The sequence below is a fragment of the Neolamprologus multifasciatus genome, chromosome 2 (genome assembly GCF_963576455.1).
Source record: "Neolamprologus multifasciatus chromosome 2, fNeoMul1.2, whole genome shotgun sequence".
NCBI lineage: Eukaryota > Metazoa > Chordata > Actinopteri > Cichliformes > Cichlidae > Neolamprologus > Neolamprologus multifasciatus.
The window spans coordinates 36,784,352-36,806,668 of NC_140440.1; the positions used below are offsets into that span (position 1 = coordinate 36,784,352).

General features: G+C 43.7%; 1 protein-coding gene across 1 annotated transcript in view; it reads left to right on the top strand.

Moving 5' to 3' along the window:
* The first annotated feature begins 264 nt into the window (after positions 1–264).
* LOC146525022 (cystine/glutamate transporter-like) overlaps positions 265–22,317 on the top strand; it is a 65,404-nt gene continuing 43,351 nt past the window's right edge. The window contains exons 1-2 of the mRNA XM_085175187.1: positions 265–832; positions 20,693–20,819. Coding sequence (XP_085031313.1) covers positions 571–832; positions 20,693–20,819 — 389 coding nt within the window. The 5' untranslated portion in view covers positions 265–570. The remainder of the gene's footprint in view (positions 833–20,692; positions 20,820–22,317) is intronic.

Below are 22,317 nucleotides of genomic sequence, written 5' to 3' on the forward strand. Positions count from 1 at the left end.
GCTGCTGTCCCAGGAAAGCTGGTTTTACCTGCTCGCCTCGATTGAAATCATCCCAGGGCAGGTTACAGACCTGTGTCGGCATGTTAATAAAAAGAGGAGGAAGTTGAATCACAAGAGGAAATAGACAAAAGAGAAATTGGATACGGAGTGGAGATAAGGAAACGGGTGAGTCTGTGTTGAAAAACCGGTTGCTGTGTCATGATTACCCAACAGAGCAACATCTCACTGACGTGAGCCAGGATTTACACGAGGGGCTGCAGGAAGGCAAACTCAGGGTGAGACAGAAGTGCAGAGAAGAAAGAAAGGAGAGAAAAGTTTGGTGATGTCAAAGGGTAGACAGCCGGGCAGCAAAGTGAGACGTAAGTGAGAGAGGGAGGGCAGAGTGGAGGTTGGTGGGTGGGAGGAGAGAGAGATAGAGAGAGCGGCCTGCCTGGCCTTTAGTCTTAACTCAGAGTTTTGTAACTTTCAGTCACAAAGACTGAGAGACCTAACCTCAGCCACACGGGGTGTCTGCAGTCACAGACAGAGCATTCATAAAGAGAAGAAGCGTGGTAGGCACTGTGTACAGAGATGACTGGAAGCTCTGCATCTGCTCACAGAGAAACTGCAGCAAATGGACACAAAGTTTCCTCAAACGGGACAGAACTCAAGCGTGAGGACTGGAAGGTAGAACTGGGGAAGAAGGTGACCCTGCTTCGAGGCATCTCCATCATCATCGGGACCATCATCGGAGCCGGGATCTTCATCTCACCAAAGGGAATCCTGAAGCACTCCGGCAGTGTGGGAGTGTCCCTGCTGGTGTGGATTGCCTGTGGCGTGCTGTCCCTCTTTGGTGAGTTGGAATATGAGCAGAGGAGTTCTGCTCTTGTAATATACTGGTGGAGGTTCAGAAAACTGTTTGTGGCTGTAGAGATTTAACAACAGACATAAAAAGAAGTCAGAAAAGTAACAAACAGAAGTCCATCATTTGTTTTCTGTATAAAGTAAGATTAAAAAAGAAGAGATTAACCATCACTGCCAAAAACACTGTCAGTATTGAAACCGTCGAGTAAGCTTCTTCTGTGCTAAAGCTGCTATTTTACAGTTCACTAATGGAAATATCAGAAGTGTAGTGATGATTTTAATATAAAGGCTCATCTCACAGCCACAGAAATCTGCTTCAAACCATGAGCTGAATTTTTCAGAGTAACGTTTTATGGCAGCCATCAGGGCTGAACTCACTAACTTGGGTCTGATCTTCAAGTCTCAGTCAAACTTCAGTCTGCTTCACACCATCGCTGTAAACATGGCTACACATACACAGTGACCTGATAACTCACTGTTGGAGACTGTAAAAGTCACACAGCATCAACACTTATAAAACTTTTTCCTGCATGATTGCTGTGATGCTGCGACTCATTCTGAATATTCTCACACTTTGTGTCTCGCTCCAACAAATATGGACCTAACTATGTGTATTTGTAGCTTTGTGTTCAGCACCACAGTGGATTTCAAATCAAACAGTCAGGATGTGATTGAAATACAGAGTTTCAATTTAATTGAAGGGTTTAACAAAAACATTGCACTGACTGTTTAGAAGTTACAGACATATTTATGCACAGTTTCTAGAAATGTAAATGGACAAACTCATTTTACACATGAACATAACTCATTTGCTGTCAATGATTATCTCAAGTATTGAAATCCAAGGACCTTTACAGCAGCACTTCTGCCTGTTATCTGCATGTTCAGCCATTCATGTCCATGCCAAAATGTGGCCTCTGTCATGTTACACAGAGGATGTGCTATGCCTACAGGCTGTTTAATCAGGTCAGAATCTGCAGTCTAATCCTGAATTCAGTTCTGACTGGTCAGAGTCTTATTGGGAACAAAAAGACAAAAAAAAAAAACCACTGGAGAAGAGCTGAATCTGTTGTTGAATATCCACAGCAGTGCAAGTCCAACAAAGGAGAGCTGAAGCTCCACTGCAGTCTTTACCTAACGCACATGCAGGCCAGAGGTCAACAGAGATGGACATGGGCGAACACAGACAAAACCTCTGCCCGGGGGCTCTCCTGGCTCCACCTTCAACAGTTGGGCAATCCTTCACTTCCTGGTTTTAATTGTGTTCAGCTTTAATTCTGTGCACTAATGATTTCTCAATTCATTTTCAAATCTTTGAAAAAAAATGACAGATGTGCTCATGGGTTTGTTACCTTGTGCAATATGTGAATATACATAATTACTTGGTTTCTTTGAGAAAGATAACACTTGAATTATGTAATTTTTCAGACTCTCAGTGAACTTAAAAACCACCAGAACTTACGAGATGTATCAATTCTGATTTGATCATTAACCACAGGACATATTAGCCAATCATCCTGACATGTAATCAGTGTTGGGAAGGTTACTTTAAAAATGTATTCCATTACAGATTACAGAATACATGCCCCAAAATGTATTCTGTAACGTATTCCGTTACGTTACTCAATGAGAATAACGTATTCTGAATACTTTGGATTACTTAATATATTATCATGCTGTTTACAACTACATGAATGTACTATTGCTGTATGATTTATTACTGTTACTGAAGGTCCGCGGCTCCGAACCGTAGTAAAGGGACCTCTGGCTAATACGGTGGGTTCTGTGTCGGCTCGTAGCCGAAAACTAGCTTTACTTTGTTGTCTGGGTCAACTCTGCTTGCGAGAGACAGAGAGAGGCGTTGAAAGGCTGCTCCAATGGAACTTATTGTTTCAGAGGAAAACACAAACAAAGCGTACAGTCGAGTTTTAATAGTTTACTTACAACTGGGCTCGTCAGGCACTCTTCTTGGCTGCAGTGGTTATTATTATATTTACATGCTTCCAGCTCCCGTTTCTGCTCGATGACAGCTCGTACTTTTCCTTTTTCTCCCACCTCGCGCTCACAGACACATAATGTGTATGGCAGTCCATTCTCCCTGCAACACGGACTACACTGCCCATGAAGCTACATTCCGCATTCTGCCTATTAGCTAAGCACAACAACAACAAAAAGGCCTCTCTCACCCAGGAAACATGCAGAGCGAGAGCATCACCCTGTAACCATGGCAACCGTAACGCTGCCACCTGGAACAACAGAACGTAGCTGTCAAACAAAACCCAAACAGTCCTGACCCGCCACAATATGAAACAGGGAAGTACCGCCGTGTAATCCATTTATTTCAACAAAGTAACTGTATTCTAAATACCACCTTTTTAAACGGTAACTGTAACGGAATACAGTTACTCATATTTTGTATTTTAAATACGTAACGGCGGTACATGTATTCCGTTACTCCCCAACACTGCATGTAATAATGAACACCACAACTATTGCATGACCTTCTTTGAGCGAGCAGGAAGTAAAAACGTCTTTTTAACATAAAGAAAGCTCCGGCAGAACTGGAGGGGGCGGGGGGTTGGGGGGGGGGTATATATATATTATATATATTTTTTAAGTGATTAAAATCGTGTCCAGAGTTTTTGTCAACACCGTCAGATTTTTTTAAAAGTACAAAAAGATCAGGAATTATTGTGGGCAGCTTACACTCTGAGGACCCCTTTACCACTTCCTGTTTGATACACATGCCATGAGGTCACTGCTGTGATAATTTGTTTGTTTTGTATTTCATTTATTGCACACCTTTCTGATAAAACTCTGTGTCACAACCATAGTGTGTCAACACCAAAGTCGATATAATCCAAGATTTAATTATTTTTTGTTGTAAAAAGAGCTTCATTTAGGTAGATTGTAGAGGCCATAAGCAACTGATGAAAAACAAGATGGCTTCTGTCAGATAAACATGTGTTATGAGAGAAAGTCAGGTATTTTGTCAACACCATCAGATGTCAACACTATCAACACCATTTTGTCTGACGGTGTTGACCCTTTTTCTAATGGTGTTGACAAATGCCACAAAAGTGTGCTGTTCACCATTTATATTAAGTTATGTTTTACTAATATTTCAGATATATTACTTCCTGTGTATTTTACTGATATTTCTGCATTTCAGACGTGTCGAATATTATCAAATTTGCCTTATCTTGAATCTCATTGTTTATGTATACATTATTAATCCTGTAGGAAAATGCTTAGTCCTCTGCATTTAACCCATTCACTCAGTGATGCAGTGAGCAGCTACCAATCCAGGATAGCCTCTGTTCGTTGGATTTGAACGCCCAACCTTTCGATCATGTGGCATCTACTGAGCTAGCTGTGCCCCAAGAGCTGTTCTTTAAGTGATGATGTATGAATCCTGCTTCCGTGCCCAAACTGTTTATTAAGCCTGTTGTGCTGTTAAAATGGTTTAATGCTTTTTATCTTGTTCTATTACATCTGAACAAGCCCCTAAAAACAGCCAGTGATCACTGTCAGCCTAACCATCGGGAACCCTCACGTTAACTTTTATCAAGTGGAAAAAAGTTAGCGTTCATCCTCCAGCTTCACTGTGTTTATGTTATGCTAACATAGCTGTGTCGCTAGCGATCACGTAGCACATCACTATTTACCAGCTAGCCCAACTTCAGTAACCTGACAAAAGTCACTGCTGTTTAGTTTTCTGTCTTCATTTATGTTGGAAGTGATAGAAGAGCTGGTGTATCATGTTCAGGTGGAAACAAGCAATCTAACTTCTAACTCTGTTAAATTTCATATATTTTGTCTTCATGGATGCCTGGATGTTACACCTGGTAGAGCCACACTGATCATTTTATTAAAGATGAAAGAATTTAGACAGTTTGTAACTCTCAGTGATGTCGCAGAGTTTCTTTGACTTTGGGACCTGCAGCGGAGTTTGGACCTGGAAATGGCTAATGACATCAAACTTAATGGCCGGATAGCATTTCTATTGCTTAATGCATAATTGTGTTGTGAATAAAAGCACAAGGTTCAGAAAAATTATAGTAATTACAAAATGGTACATTTCAGGCTTTGGTAACAAGCACAGAGAGGCCACCGTAAATATACTTTTATTTATTCACTCCACATAGCAATGTTTGGTTTCTTCCTGAATACTTTCGTTGTTTATATTTACTGCAGGAAGAAATGGTAAAAACAGTGTTTTATAAGGAAAATGCTCAAAAACGCTCTCCGTCTGTGAGCAAAAACAACACCAAAAAAACCCCAGCCTTTCCTATTGGTCGAAAAATGTACCATGTCGACCAATCAAAAAATGATATGGCAACATGGCATTTAGTTGTTTAGGAAGGGGGAAGTATTAGGAGTGACGGCGTGTTTGAGATGTGAGAGATTTGCGACGTTTAGCACAAATCTTGTGTAGTTAGTGTGTAGTTAGTGTGTAGTGTAGTTAATAGTTTTGTTGTGTGTGTCAGAACAATGAGGCGACTGCTGAGTGTTACAGGTGTTACAGCAGTGATACATCTGCTGCTGTCAGGCCTGCAGGTATCAGGCTGTTGTTCTCCTTCATCTCATAGTGGACACAAATTATTTTTTGGAGTGGCACAAATAATTTGTGTGGCATCAGATTTGATGCAGAACAGCTGATTGTTCTGTAAATAGTTTGAAATGTTTATTTAAAAAAACGCCTTGGCTGCATTTTTAGGTAAACAGCTGCAAAAACGTTGTTGTTTGCATAACTCAGTTACTTTTTTGAAGAAGTAACTATATAATTAATTGCCCAACATTGGTCTTTATATACTGTATTTTGCAGACAGAGAGTTACAGACTCTCTCCCAGACCACAGACCACAGACTCATAATACAAGTCAGAGCTTTGTAGAAAAAAAAAGAAAGTTGTGTTTTCAAAATTGGAGTTCAAGTTATTTTTACTTCCAATAGTGTTAACATGCTACACAGGCCATGAACAAGATTTTTTTACATTTTCATTGTAAGTGGGCTAAAGCAGTTAATTAAAAGTAGTCTAACATAAATGTAAATGCTGTAATCTGATTACTTTAATAAACATGTAACTTGGATGGATTCGATGCTGGCATGACCACAGCGCACACGTCTGCTGTTGCTCACAGTGGTCCAAGGGACGCTCAGGGAGTTTGTGTTCGCTCAGACACATGAAAAATAAGAGGGAACATTGGCTGTAACTAAGTTTAAGAATATAATCCAGCCACTGTTATCGTCGTCAATGCCCTGTACCAACACAGAGCAGAGCAGCTATCTGAACACTACTCCAACAGAGGTCGATTATCTTGTTAATAATTTCACCTCCTCACTACGTACGACTCTGGATACTGTAGCTCCAGTGAAAACTAAGGTCTCTAATCAGAAGTACCTGACTCCGTGGTATAATTCTCAAACACGTACCCTAAAGCAGATGACCCGTAAGCTGGAGAGGAAATGGCGTGTCACAAATTTAGTGGATCATCATTTAGCCTGGAGAAATAGTTTGTTGCTTTATAAGAAAGCCCTCCACAAAGCCAGAACAGCTTACTACTCATCACTGATTGAAGAAAATAAGAACAACCCCAGGTTTCTCTTCAGCTCTGTAGCCAGGCTGACAAAAAGTCAGAGCTCTTTTGAGCCAACCATCCCTTTAACGTTAACTAGTAATGACTTCATGAACTTCTTCACAAATAAAATTTTTATCATTAGAGAAAAAATTACCAATAATCATCCCACAGATGTAATATTATCTACAGCTACTCTTAGTACCATTGATGTTAAGTTAGACTCTTTTTCTCCAATTGATCTTTCTGAGTTAACTTCAATAATTACTTCCTCCAAACCATCAACGTGTCTTTTAGACCCCATTCCTACAAAACTGCTCAAAGAAGTCCTGCCATTAATTAATTCTTCGATCTTAAATATGATCAACCTATCTCTAATAATTGGCTATGTACCACAGGCCTTCAAGGTGGCTGCAGTTAAGCCTTTACTCAAAAAGCCATCTCTAGACCCAGCAGTCTTAGCTAATTATAGGCCAATCTCCAACCTTCCTTTCATATCAAACATCCTTGAAAGAGTAGTTGTCAAACAGCTAACAGATCATCTGCAGAGGAATGGCTTATTTGAAGAGTTTCAGTCAGGGGCGATTCTAGGATCAGAGCTTTGGGGGTGCTGAGCACCCAGAGAGCTGCCCATCCAGGCAAGGTAAACTTTACTCATCACAATAAGACTTCTTCCCCGTCTCTGTCAGTCCCTGCATCCATAAATGCCTCCAGTTGTCCCGAGTTCTGTCTGACTGCCTCCTTGGTGCATTTAAACCCCTGTTCCTCCCTGTCCTCATCGTTTGTTGTCTTCATCTCCATTATCAGTCATCATAATTTTACCCTCTCTGTGCAAGTCTGCAAATTTCTTTATTAAATCATAAGTTTCTTAAATTCATCAAGTCTCTCTGTGCCTGGGTCCTCATCACAAAACATGACATCACTGTTTTGTACATTTTAACACAATTTAATCCCCACATTTTTGAAAGAATAGCAAAACACTTTTTTGAAAAGTCTGTAACAAAACCATCAAATCTGATCAAGGTTATTAAAATGCTGCCAAAGAAGAATGGATTGGAATTTAAAAAAAATACACATCCTAACCTTAATTACTGGGGAAAAATGATAAATGATGCTCATAGTGAGTAAAAAGTAAACTGTGTGCATTTTTTGGACAGAGATTCACTTCTAAAGTGTATGTATAATACAATACAGATACATAAAAAATACACTCCAAAAATAGAAGAGTCCTTGAAATATACAAAATATTATTAGAAAATGGAGACACTTGGCCTTTGGTACAATATATACAATGTATGAAAAGATCTTTACTGCAGATACTACTATGGCTCTGCAGATTTTTTCTTTTCTTTTAACCTATGTCGCCTCACCTTGAGGTTGGTAAATCTGTCTATCACATTTTGGTGGTCAAGTCTCTCACGCATCTCTTTCTCAACTGACATCACAGCCAGGTGCTGGAGTCTGCTTTGACCCATGGTCCTTCTCAGCCAGGTATGGAGCTGACTCAAGACACTAAAAGACCTTTCACAGCTACAGCTGCTAACTGGGTTTGTTAGGGCAACCTGAATAACAGTTTTCAGTTTGGGGACGATCTGATTATCCAGAAGATTGTACAATGTTAACATATCTGGGATGGCACCAGCCTCACTCTGGAGCTTTATAAAGTCTTTGGCAACCGTGACTTCCAATTCAATTCAATTCAATTCAATTCAATTCAATTCAATTCAATTCAATTCAATTCAATTCAATTTTATTTATATAGCGCCAAATCACAACAAATGTCGCCTCAAGGCGCTTCATAGATACAGAGAAAAGCCCAACAATCATATGACCCCCTATGAGCAAGCACTTTGGCGACAGTGGGAAGGAAAAACTCCCTTTTAACAGGAAGAAACCTCCGGCAGAACCAGGCTCAGGGAGGGGCGGCCATCTGCTGCGACCGGTTGGGGTGAGAGAAGGAAGACAGGATAAAGACATGCTGTGGAAGAGAGACAGAGATTAATAACAGATACGATTCAATACAGAGAGGTCTGTTAATACATAGTGAGTGAGAAAGGTGACTGGAAAGGAAAAACTCAATGCATCATGGGAATCCCCCGGCAGCCTACATCTATTGCAGCATAACTAAGGGAGGATTCAGGGTCACCTGGTCCAGCCCTAACTATATGCTTTAGCAAAAAGGAAGGTTTTAAGCCTAATCTTAAAAGTAGAGATAGTGTCTGTCTCCTGAATCCAAACTGGAAGCTGGTTCCACAGAAGAGGGGCCTGAAAACTGAAGGCTCTCCCTCCCATTCTACTTTTAAATACTCTAGGAACAACAAGTAGGCCTGCAGAGCGGGAGCGAAGTGCTCTAATAGGGTGATATGGTACTACAAGGTCATTAAGATAAGATGGGGCCTGATTATTTAAGACCTTGTATGTGAGGAGCAGGATTTTGAATTCAATTCTGGATTTAACAGGAAGCCAATGAAGGGAAGCCAAAACAGGAGAAATATGCTCTCTCCTTCTAGTCCCTGTCAGTACTCTTGCTGCAGCATTTTGGATTAACTGAAGGCTTTTCAGTGAGTTTTTTGGACATCCTGATAATAATGAATTGCAGTAGTCCAGCCTGGAAGTAATAAATGCATGAACTAGTTTTTCAGCGTCACTCTGAGACAGGATATTTCTAATTTTAGAGATGTTGCGCAAATGGAAGAACGCAGTCTTACATATTTGTTTAATATGTGCGTTGAAGGACATATCCTGGTCAAAAATGACTCCAAGGTTCCTCACAGTGTTACTGGAGGCCAAGGTAATGCCATCCAGAGTAAGAATCTGGTTAGATACCATATTTCTAAGCTTTTCAGCGCCGAGTACAATGACCTCAGTTTTATCTGAGTTAAGAAGCAGAAAGTTAGTGGCCATCCAAGTCTTTATGTCTTTAAGACATTCCTGCAGTTTAACTAATTGGTGTGTGTTATCTGGCTTCATGGACAGATAGAGCTGGGTGTCATCTGCATAGCAGTGAAAATGTATGCTATGTCTTCTAATGATGCTGCCTAGGGGAAGCATGTATAATGTAAACAGAATTGGTCCTAGCACCGAACCCTGTGGAACTCCATAATTAACCTCAGTGTGTGAAGAGGACTCTCCATTTACATGCACAAATTGGAGTCTATTAGATAGATATGATACAAACCACTGCAGTGCAATACCTGTAATACCTACAGCATGTTCTAATCGCTCTAATAGAATATTAAGGTCAACAGTATCCTCTGACTGAAGCTCAATATGGTAATGCAGTGCCAGGGCTGACAACCCAGTTTGTTTTGCAGATTCTGTATAGCAGCTTTAATATAGGGAGAACACAACTTCCAGATTGTATGAGTTGTTTGTATTAGTTGTTTGTCTTTCTTTTTCTTTGCCAGTTAAACAGTTACTGTTTTGCCTGTTAGTACTCCCTGTCTGTTTTCTTACCTGGTACTTCCTGATCTTGTACTTTGTCCTCATGTTCCCCTCTTTCCTCTCTCCCTCTTTGGACTGACAATCTGTACACACACACACACACACACACAACAGGAGTTATAAGGTTAATGGGCATCCAGTCAGTTAGTTAGTTAGTACCTTGGGTTCCATATCGGCACATGCATATATGGCAAAATAACCAGTTTCTCTTATTACATTTCAAACAGGACAGTGGTAACAACAGCAGGCTACGGACAATGTTAAGTTTTAGATTTTAAATAGGCTGTATACATTTCAATGAGATCAACAGGGCAGTCAAATATCGCTAATTTTACTACAGAGCAAACATCGTCGGAAAACACGTTTTCAACTAGGGCTGCCACAAACGATTATTTTGATAGTCGACTAGTCACCGATTATTTTTGTGATTAGTCGACTAATCAGATCATGCATCCATTGTGTTAAAAGTCCGCTTGTTCACTGTAACTGTTTTAGACTACGTTACCCATGATGCACCTCGGTATCTGTACTTCCGGTTGGGAACGTGTTCAGCGCAGTTCTGCACAGATGGGAGGTGTGTCGGAGGAGTAACGTATTTACTTGCGTTCCTGTGTGGGCTAATACTGTGTGCGTGCTTACCATATGGCCACACACACACACCCATATACACACTCACACCCCCTTTACCTGCATGTGAATCCTGTAATGCAATCGCTTCCCTACCAACGCTATACGTCCTGTTGATTTCATCTGCCATCTCCTTATTAAAGTTATTGGAACTACATCACTGTGGAGTACCATTCCTTCTGACCGAGGACGACTCAGTTGAAGCGTGATCGGCAATCAGTGCAAACATATCTTACAAGTGGTCCTTCGAGCCGGATTTGCCTTGGCTGAGTTAATGAGATGGCAAACCCTCAGGATGGAAGTGCATCGAGTAGCCCCCGTCCAACGCGGGAGAAGAAGCTTCCAGGACATCTGGTGGACTATGAGCACAACCTAACTGAGCCACCCAAGCCATCTAGAGCTCCAAGTAGTTCAAGCAGCTCCGACTATGAAGAGGATGAGAGATGGCAGAGGATGGAATCAGTTTGGAGCAGCGTCCTCCAACACATGACTCAACTGCAAGTGTCTATGGAGGAAACTCGTGGGACATTACTAAAGCGGGTGGAGCGTTTGGAGCAAGCTTCTAAACCTGGCAGTCCTCTTTCCCCAGAAACAGGAGCGTTACAACAACCCCAACATATTTCCTCCATAACAGAAGTTGCACCACTACAACCTAGCAGTGAGGTGTTACATGATACCACAGAGCCACTAACTGTGCCAGTAATACCCTCAGAGCAGGGCACCACAACACCTGCGAATATGCCGACGCCAGTGGAAACATCTGCTCCATCACCTCCTCGTAAAGTGAGCCTTCACACTCAGCCAGTGCTGCACCCTGCCACTTATGTAGCTGCATCGACACCACTCAGGAGACCTGGACGATGCACTGCTGAACCCTTCTCATATCAGCGATCGGAACATCAGCTCCTGATAAACAGGCCAGGCCAGGTGCAGCTATTACATCCTGCAGCCCCAGCTGATCAGCCACTACAACATGCTCATCTTTCAGTGCACCAGCTATCACAGGCTGTGGACCCAGTGAGTCTGCAGCAGATGTCACATCCCACTGCTCCTGTCTTCCAATTCAGACATCCAGCTAATCCTGTGTACTTGCAGCAACCTTCACGTCCACCAGCGCCTGTGACTCAGCCATCACAGTGGGCAGAAGCTCATCGCCCTGTGCCCACCATACTGCATCCTGAAGCTTTGCCCGATCCAGCTGGCAAATACTATGTTCCTTATCCCTCAGGAGGTAACTATTCATCATCTTCCTCTGCTGAACACCATAATCCACAGGTTGCCACAACTTACCCAGCAGGAACGCCTCTACCAAACCTGATGGAGATGATGGTGGCGTCTTCATATGGCATTCCAAAGCCTAAGCTGGTGATCTTCCGGTCAGGGAGAGAGAGTGACTTTGCCTTATTAAAGAAAGGGCTGGACAGCACCTTAGGGCCACATTCACATCTGGGAGAAGATTACAAGTATCAGGTCCTTCTAGATCATCTAGAGCACCCCAGCGCCCTACAGGTAGCCAAGCGCTACATTCACGACCGCACTCCCTACACTAGTGCAATGAGGGCGCTAGAGCAGAGGTATGGACAGCCAAGGCAGTTAGTCCAAAGTGAGCTTAGCACTATCTTAAACTGCCCCCCTATTAGAGCCGGAGACTCTCAAGCTGTTGAAGACCTCTCCCTGTCGGTGTCCAGCCTGGTCGGGCTTCTCAGTACCATGGATGAAGTAGCAGCCAGTGAGCTTCATTGTGGTTCACATGTGGACAGACTGCTTACCAAGCTCCCTCTGAACTACAGGGACAACTTCATCGAGTACTGTATCACCCGGGGGATCATCCACAGTGGCAGCAGCTGAACATACAATATGTATGACTTCTCAGAATGGCTCGAACGGAAATCCCAAGTCCTTCAGCTATCCAGACAAGCCTCTCAAATGCCCCCGGACAAGCCACGTCCAGAGAAGAACCTACTCAAAGCCTCAGCAGGGCTCAAGCCACACAACAAATCTGCTTCCATCTACTACGGTCCAAATCCAGCCCAAGCCAAGCTAAAACAGGAGGGAGAATCTACAGCTTCAGATCCGACAGTCCAACCTAAGAAGAGACAGAAGTTCAAACCTTATTGTCCATACTGCGAAGGGACAGAGCATTATCTGAATGGCTGTGAGGGATTCAAAAGGCTAGACCTCAAAGCTATGGCTACCTGGATTACCGAGAAGGCCAAATGCTGGCGCTGTGGCCGTAAACATTCTCCAGAGCAGTGTACACTGAAGAAGCCGTGCAGCACCTGTGGTGACCAGCATTTGTCGGTGCTCCATGACCTGGTTGAGGCCAAGAAGCGGGACCCTAACATACTAACTGTGAGTACTAGTATGGTCTACCTAGACTATTCAAGTCACTCAGGTCGTGTTATGCTTAAGGTAGTACCAATCCAACTACATCATGGGGGCAAATCACTGGATACATTTGCTGTGCTCGATGACGGCTCAGAGAAGACTGTTGTGCTTCCTGCGGCAGTTAAATCTCTAGGTTTGAAACAGGAGGAAGCAACACTCTCACTGAGAACTATCCGTCGAGATGTAATCCAGATGAAGGGAGGCTTTGTCTCATTTCAGGTGTCACCAAGGGCTAAGCCCAAAGTGAGATACAAAGTAACACATGCCTTCACAGCCCAACAACTGAGCCTAGCTACTCAGTCATGTCCAGCTGAACAGCTAAAGAAGAAGTATCTTCACTTACAAAAGGTCCAGATAGAGGGATTTAACCAGGTCCAACCTTTGGTGCTGATTGGCTCAGATAACGCTCAACTCATCACCCCTGTCCGTCCCGTCCTTCGGGGGTCGTCCAAAGGGCCAGTAGCCATCCGCACCAAGCTCGGATGGGCCATTCAGGGGCCGGCCAGTAGTATGCCTGCATCTGAGGGGGACCTGCAGTGCCTGAACATGTGCCTTTCTCCTGCAGAGACCCTGCATCAAGATGTGAAGCGTTTGTGGCAACTAGATGCTCCCCCCTACAGGACAGAGAAGGAGGTCACACGGTCAAAGGAGGACAGAGAGGCGGTAGCTATGTTGGAAACAAAGACCATAAGAGTCCCAGTAGACGGGGTCGAGAGATACGCCACTCCGCTGCTGAGAAGAAGGGACTTTCCACGGATGTGTGTCTCTCCTGAAGCAGTAAAAGGTCTCCTCAGATCTACCGAACGTAAGCTGGCCAAGAATCCTGATCTGACTCTCACATACAGCCAGGAGATCCACAGGTTAGTAGATTCTGGTTATGTTGTTAAGCTGAGCCCAGATGAGACACATAGCTCTTCTGAGTCATGGTATGTACCCCACCACATGGTACATCACAATAATAAGGCTAGGGTGGTCTTCAACTGTTCGTTTGAGTTTCAGGGGGCTGTCCTGAACCACTACCTCTTACCGGGACCTCCCTTGGGGCCCACTCTGCTGGGGGTATTACTCCGCTTCCGCCAACACCCTGTAGCCGTGAGTGGAGATATCAAAGCCATGTTTCACCAGATTCGGCTGCTCCCAGAGGATTGTCCTCTGCTACGGTTTCTGTGGAGGGACTGTGAAACTGACCGGCCCCCAGATGTGTATGAGTGGAGAGTTTTGCCCTTCGGAACGACATGTAGCCCCTGTTGTGCTATTTTCGCCCTACAGAGACATGCAAGGGAGTATGAAGACACCCACAAGGACATCTGTGACTCTGTCCACACAGCCTTCTATGTGGATAACTGTTTGCAGTCCCTGTCCAACCCAGAAGAGGCAAAGCAGCTCATCGACCGAATGAGAGATTTACTCATTCAAGGAGGATTCGAGATACGTCAATGGGCGAGCAACGTGCCAGAAGTAGTTGCTCACCTGCCCACTTCAGCTAGATCAGAGAGCTGCGAGCTTTGGCTGAACTTCAAAAGTCTCGACCCACAAGAATCAACATTAGGACTCAGCTGGCACTGCCCGACAGATGTCCTGGGATATAAGCACCGCCCTATAACCTACTCCACGGTCACGCTGCGCAACGTGTACAAGGTACTAGCTACCCAGTATGACCCCCTAGGTTATATTTGTCCCTATATTACAAGGGCCAAGCTGATTGTACAAGCCCTGTGGAGCACAGAGAGAGGATGGGATGAGCCCATCGAAGGGAATCTACTTCAGTCCTGGCTGGAGTGGGAAGGTGAACTGTCACACCTTCAGCATGTCACCATTCCCCGCTGCTACGCTCCTCCTCACAACTCCAGCAATGTGACATACGAGGCTCACATATTCTGTGACGCATCAGAAAAGGCGTATGGGGCTGTGGCTTATCTCCGAGTAATCGAGCAACAACTGCCCATCGCCACATCATTCCTGATGGCTCGCTCCAGAGTGGCCCCACGCAAACAGGTGTCAATGCCCCGGCTGGAGCTTTGCGCAGCACTCACAGGAGCCCAATTGGCCAAATTACTCCAGACGGAGCTCACCATTCTCCTGCAGTCGATCTATCTGTGGACAGACTCTACAACGGTGCTGCAGTGGATCCAGTCTAGTTCCTGTCGCTATAAGGTATTTGTGGGGACTAGAATCTGTGAAATACAGGAGCTGACATCTCCTGAACAGTGGCGGTATGTGACCTCTGACCTCAATCCCGCTGATGACATCACCAGAGGGAAACATCTCGCCGACCTAACTGTCCCCAATCGTTGGTCACATGGTCCACCCTTCCTGTCACAAACTGCTGACACTTGGCCTAAGTTGCCAACAGAGTTCCCGGCATGCAGTGAGGCAGAGCTCAGGAAGACTGCATTCTGTGGGCACGCTTCTGCATCCCCGACCTTACCGGATCCAACACAGTATGCCACGCTAGATGAGCTGATTGCTGCTACATACCAGACCCAACACGGGGCGGCCGACGCTCCTATTACAGCAGCGGAGCAACTAGAAACCAAGACCATGCTGCTTCGCTCGGCTCAGACTGACAGCTTCCCAGAGGAGGCCCGAGCCCTCCAGATTGGTCACCCAGTTCGCTCAGACAGCCGTCTTAGCGTGCTGTCCCCTGAATATGACAGTCTTACTGGTCTCATCAGAGTCGGAGGCCGCCTCCGTCGAGCCGCCGACTTAGATCCAGACAGTATTCATCCCATCGTATTAGCGGCTGAACATCCCCTGACCAAGCTTATCATAAATACTTATGATGACCAGCTCCTTCATCCAGGTGCAGAGAGGCTGTTTGCGGAAATACGGCGCACCTATTGGATTCTCAGAGGACGTCAAGCCATTAAGAAACATCAGCACCAGTGTGTGGACTGTAGGAGATGGCGTGCCTCACCTTCTACACCCAAAATGGCTGACTTACCTTCATCACGACTGAGACTCTATAAGCCGCCATTCTGGTCAACGGGCGTAGACTGTTTTGGGCCATACACGATAAAGATAGGTCGTAGAAGAGAGAAACGCTGGGGAATTATCTACAAGTGTCTTACAACCAGATGCGTGCACCTTGATCTCCTCCCTAGCCTTGACACCGATTCCTTCCTTATGTCATTACGCAGATTTATTGCACGCCGAGGAAAGCCATACGAGATGTGGTCTGATCGAGGGACCAATTTCAGAGGTGGGCACAGAGAACTCCAAACAGCGTTTGAAAACATGGAGCCGGACCTGAAGCAGCAACTGGCCAAGCAGACTATCAACTTTTGCTTCAATCCCCCACACTCTCCTCATTTCGGAGGAGCCTGGGAGAGGGAAATCAGAGCAGTGAAGTCAGCTCTGCAAGTAGTCCTGAAGGACCAAGTTGTGGCGGAGGAAGTCCTACTCACAGCTCTCATAGAGGTTGAGGGTATTTTGAACTCAAAACCGCTCGGCTATGCATCGGCTGACATAGCTGACCCAGATCCCATCACACCAAATCTTCTCTTGATGGGGCGGCATGATTCAGCACTACCCCAGGCAGTTTACGGCCCCTCAGGCACTCTTTCGAACAGAAGATGGAGGCACAGTCAGGTCATCAGCGACCACTTCTGGAAGCGGTTCATACAGAATTACCTCCCAGGACTGCAACTCCGACAGAAATGGAGGAAGTCCACTGACAACATGGCTGTGGGACGAGCTGTTATGATTGTGGACTGTAATTTGCCTAGAGGCCTTTGGCCTGTGGGTACCATTGCCAAAGTTTTCCCAGGGATTGATGGCGTTGTTCGAGCTGCCGAGGTCAAAGTTAAAGACAGTACCTATGTTCGCCCGGTAACTAAGCTGGTGGAACTTCCCAAAGTTCCTGAGGACTCAAATGACGCCGTTTCAAATTAGAAGGACTTTTGCAGGAGTGTATTTGCATACAAATACAGGGGCGGCTGTTAAAAGTCCGCTTGTTCACTGTAACTGTTTTAGACTACGTTACCCATGATGCACCTCGGTATCTGTACTTCCGGTTGGGAACGTGTTCAGCGCAGTTCTGCACAGATGGGAGGTGTGTCGGAGGAGTAACGTATTTACTTGCGTTCCTGTGTGGGCTAATACTGTGTGCGTGCTTACCATATGGCCACACACACACACCCATATACACACTCACACCCCCTTTACCTGCATGTGAATCCTGTAATGCAATCGCTTCCCTACCAACGCTATACGTCCTGTTGATTTCATCTGCCATCTCCTTATTAAAGTTATTGGAACTACATCACTGTGGAGTACCATTCCTTCTGACCGAGGACGACTCAGTTGAAGCGTGATCGGCAATCAGTGCAAACATATCTTACACATTGGATGTACAGCGTACAGCTTATTGCACCAGCAGCATCTGCTCTCATATAACTATCATTAGCTTACAGCTCTAAGTGTTTAAGGTATGTGCTAACTAAAAATAAAGACAAGATGATAGTTTATTAAATTTGAATGAAATTTGCAGATTGTTTCGGTGAATTTTAATAAACTCTTTGTTATCTAAAATATAACGGGACACCGGAGTAAATTCTCCAGCATCTCACACTTCTGATAATCAGTTGTCTGCTTGACGTTTATTCAGCTGTGTAAAAACTATAACTTTAATCTCAGCCTAACCAATTTACTCAGGAACAAATAAAATACTAAAAAAAGCCAAACAATAACATTTTTAAGTTATCTAAGTGACTTATATATGTTTAACCTGAGTAGCGAAAGACTGCAGTGGGTTTGAAAGCGATTTGCCGGAGTCCGGTGTTCTCACTGCTCTAGAGAGCCTTGCCCTCGGCTAGCTATCGAGCTAGTGGGTAACAGACGTCTCCGAAAACGTCGGAGTGCTTTTGAAAATATGTGGTGTCTTGATAAACTGAGCAGATATTTGAGGTTTACACAGCTACATTCTCGCCTGAAAATATGCTAAACGTTTATTTTGTGACCCAGAAAGAATAATAAGAGTAATATTAAAACTAACTAGCTGCCGCCATTGTTGGAAACTGAGCTGGGCTGCGCTATGAATTCTGGGACACAGCTCCTTCTTCTTCTTCGGGGTTTAACGGCAGCTGGCATCCTTGTACATGCAGTGCTGCCATCTTCTGTTTCAGTCCGTTATTACACTCTTAAATCCTACTACTTATTCCTGCGTCTTTGGGATCTTACAAAACTTCAAACGACGCGTCGACTATTAAATCAGTCGTCGATGATTTTGATAGTCGACGTAATCGTGACTAGTCGACTAATCGTGGCAGCCCTATTTTCAACACAGCAGGTTACCTGGTGTAATGTTTTTTAGTTAAAAAGAAACATGGTCTGACTCCTACCTAACTATATAAAGAGTAACTGAAAGTTAAATGCAGCTAATATGTCCTGTTTTAAGCCAGGCACTTCCACCTCTGCTCTGCTGCGTCTCAGCCACCATCGCTCTGGCAGCAACGGTGCTAAAGCAAGTAGGAGAGAGCCGAGCTGGAACAAACCATTTTGGGAGGGGGGAGAGGTTATCTATACTTTTGTTGTTAAAATGTTCCATCTCAATTAAGTACTGTATGCTTTTTATACTTTTAGTAGTGTGTCCCACAAACAGCAAATATTTTCAAAAAAAGTAAGACATCTTTGGGGGTGCTTTGATTCATTTTGGGGGTGCTGAAGCACCTCCAAAACTGGGCTAAAATCGCCCCTGGTTTTAGTCAGGTTTCAGAGTTCATCACAGCACAGAAACAGCTTTAGTGAAGGTTACAAATGATCTTCTTATGGCCTCTGACAGTGGACTCATCTCTGTGCTTGTCCTGCTAGACCTCAGTGCAGTGTTCGATACTGTCGACCATAATATCCTATTAGAGCGATTAGAACATGCTGTAGGTATTACAGGTACTGCACTGCAGTGGTTTGTATAATATCTATCTAATAGACTCCAGTTTGTGCATGTAAATGGAGAGTCCTCTTCACACACTGAGGTTAATTATGGAGTTCCACAGGGTTCAGTGCTAGGACCAATTCTGTTTACATTATACATGCTTCCCTTAGGCAGCATCATTAGAAGACATAGCATACATTTACACTGCTATGCAGATGACACCCAGCTCTATCTGTCCATGAAGCCAGATAACACACACCAATGAGTTAAACTGCAGGAATGTGTTAAAGACATAAAGACCTGGATGGCCACTAACTTTCTGCTTCTTAATTCAGATCAAACTGAGGTTATTGTACTCGGCCCTGAAAAGCTTAGAAATATGGTATCTAACCAGATTCTTACTCTGGATGGCATTACCTTGGCCTCCAGTAACACTGTGAGGAACCTTGGAGTCATTTTTGACTCTTTTTAGAGAACTGGCTCTCACATATGCTTTCAATTGTGTAATTTAAGTGATCTAGTAGCTCTGTTTTGGAAGTTCAGTTAATGCTAGAAATGTGTTTTGGAGTTCGTACGTGTTTTGTCTCTAGGGGCCACCGCATATATTTATATATAAACATATATAAATAAAACCACTTTTTTTTACATTAGTAATTCCTTTTTCGCACAATTTTATAATGTTGTTAATAATAAATAAATTAAAGCAACAAAACAACCTGAAGAGCCGGTTCGGAGCCAAAAGAGCCGGCTCTTTTTAGTGAGCCGAGCCGAAAGAGCCGGTTCTCTAAAAAGAGCCGGAAATCCCATCACTAGTGCTCAGTCGTCTAGTGCCCGAGCTCGGATCATACCAAAATTAGGGGGAATCTACAACGGTACGCTCTGTGCTTCGTGTGTTGTTTTTGTTTTATACAGTTGTCAGGCAGGCATCTAACTAACAAATTACACTCCAAAAGAGTGTAAAAAATGAAAAAATGATCCGGGCTTAAGCCCGGTAAGCCACCACCCCCGCTCCGCTGATGGTTGATGTCACGGTCTGCAGAGACAGACCGTGACATCACACACGGTCTGTCCATCACACACACCTGACATCACACACACCTGTCCATCACACACAGGTGTGTGTGATGGACCCAGGTGTGTACACAAGTGAGTAGACGGGAGTGAACTTAACAGAAAGCCTTTATTATGGCTGAAGACAAAGTGTACAAACAAAGCAGGGATAGCGTGACTAAACTAGACTATAACTAAACTGGGAAAACTAATACTGTGACAAACTAAGAAGACTCAGAGACGATGATGATCACTGCAAAGACTGACCGTGAAAACATGGAGGTGAGAACACAGACGACGCGACACTGAACACAGCAAGACTGAGGACTAAATACACACATGAGGTGATCAGGGGAAGTGGAGACACATGAGGACACAGCTGACTAGAATGAAACATAATTACAGGGGAGAGTAAACCTAAATGCAGTGAACAAAGAACACCAGGTCTGAATTGCAGTCTGAGGTGCAACCTGATGGTGTCAGATGGACCGAAACATAACTTTCCAGAGGTGATCTATGGATTTTTATTTCAGGCAAGCATGGGTCAGTCACGTCAGTGGTATCAATTCCCTTATTCTCCAGGAATTGCCTGCATGGTCCCGCCACATGAGGCTGGGTACTGTCATGCACCAGAAGGAACCCAGGACCCACTGCACCTGATACCTAATGGCTGTTGCCAAGCCTGTACTGAGATGGATAAATGTGATGCTTTTTTCCACTCAAAAATGTTGCTACAGAACTGAGGCAGCTTGCGCAATAATACATTGCTCTAATCGTGGACACAAAGGGGAGAGAGTACACCTCTGAGACAGTTTAACAGTCCTGGGACTGGTATGTATCTAGCCTCTTGTTTCTGAGCAGGGATTAATATGTCACCTCTGTCACTGCAGGAGCCCTGTCCTATGCTGAACTGGGAACATGCATTAAGAAGTCTGGTGGGCATTACACATACATAATGGAAGCGTTTGGACCTCAGATGGCTTTTATAAGATTATGGGCTGATCTCATTGCTATAAGGTAATGCTTTTTGCCTTGCATTTCGTTGCCCTGTACCTGTGCATGTGCAATGACAATAAAGTTGAATTCTATTCTATTCTATTCTATTAAATTAAGTCTGAATCTTTAGCTCTACAAATCATTGTTTTTTGTCACAAAGTATAATATAAAGGATGTTGCTTGTGGTGGCAAGAGTCACTGGTTCCAGCAGTAAGCAGCTATTTTCTGTAACAGTGTAAAGCCTTAATACAATCCTAACTCGGCAGCAAACAGAGAGACAGATGCAGTCAGTGACAGGTCAGTAGTTGGTGGAGACCGAGAACAAAGCTATCAAGAGCAAATATTGGACTTAAGTGAGTATTAACATGATTCAAAAAGGAAGCTGATGTTACTCATCAACCCTGATGGGACCTTTGCCATAACATCTTTATAAGTGTTATCTTTCAGTTTGATTTACAGATCTGTTGCTCATTAGTGACCACATAGTATAAATAAAACTGAATTGAAAGTTTAGACTCGGGGTGTCACATGTAACCACGTGTTGACAATAAATCTGATTATATAAATTGTCTAATTGTATGTGTTTGTACAGTTACAGGGACTTATTCAACACAAAATACAACAAGTTGTATGGAGGTGATGAAAAAGTTTAAGAAGAAAAGACAAGAAGCTATAGATGAATTTAAATGACAGTGTTATTTCTATTATATTATATATATTATTGCATTTGGGTGCTCTAGTTTAGATTATACAACATCAGCACAAAAATAATTTCTCTCAATCTCAGGCTTTTACATCATCACCATCACACAAGTCATCGCTGCTGTAATTGGTGGAGGAGCAGAAATAGGGATGGGTATTGATAAGATTTTCACGATTCCGATTCCATTTTCAATTCTGTTTAACGATTCGATTCTTTATCGATTCTCTTATCGATTATTTTTTTTTTTAAAAAAGGAGAACACTAAGGTCAATTAGCTTAGATCTTTGTTTTATATCTTCTCTTTGAACAAGATAGAAATTTAGGAGTAACATGGCCTTACAAACCCAACAGTGAGATCTTAACAGATCCAACCTACGGCTCTTCAATGGGGTGTCACAGGGTCCCCAGGAAAAAAAATTGTGAAAATTTAAAATAAATATTCTTCTGTAGCAATAACAAAGTATAACATAAATTATTCAGTAGCAATTACACAAGAATATCCAATAATGTCCCTGCCTACAATTAAACACATTCACTTACCGAAAATCGGGGGCATCTGCTGTGGCAAATGGGTGCAAGCCTTTGACCACAAACTTAGTCACAGCTCGGTGACATTCGTCTATCCTGGCCTGAAAGGAGACACTACCGGTAGACTGCAGCGAGAACTGCCAGCATCTGAGCCAGACTCTGTCTGTCTGTCTCATTGTGGTCACCTAAATGCACAGTAATGGCAGGTTTTGTAATAAGGCAGATCGCGCTAACATAATATGCACTGTTAGTTGATTATTTACCTGCCGTATTAACGGGAGAGGACGT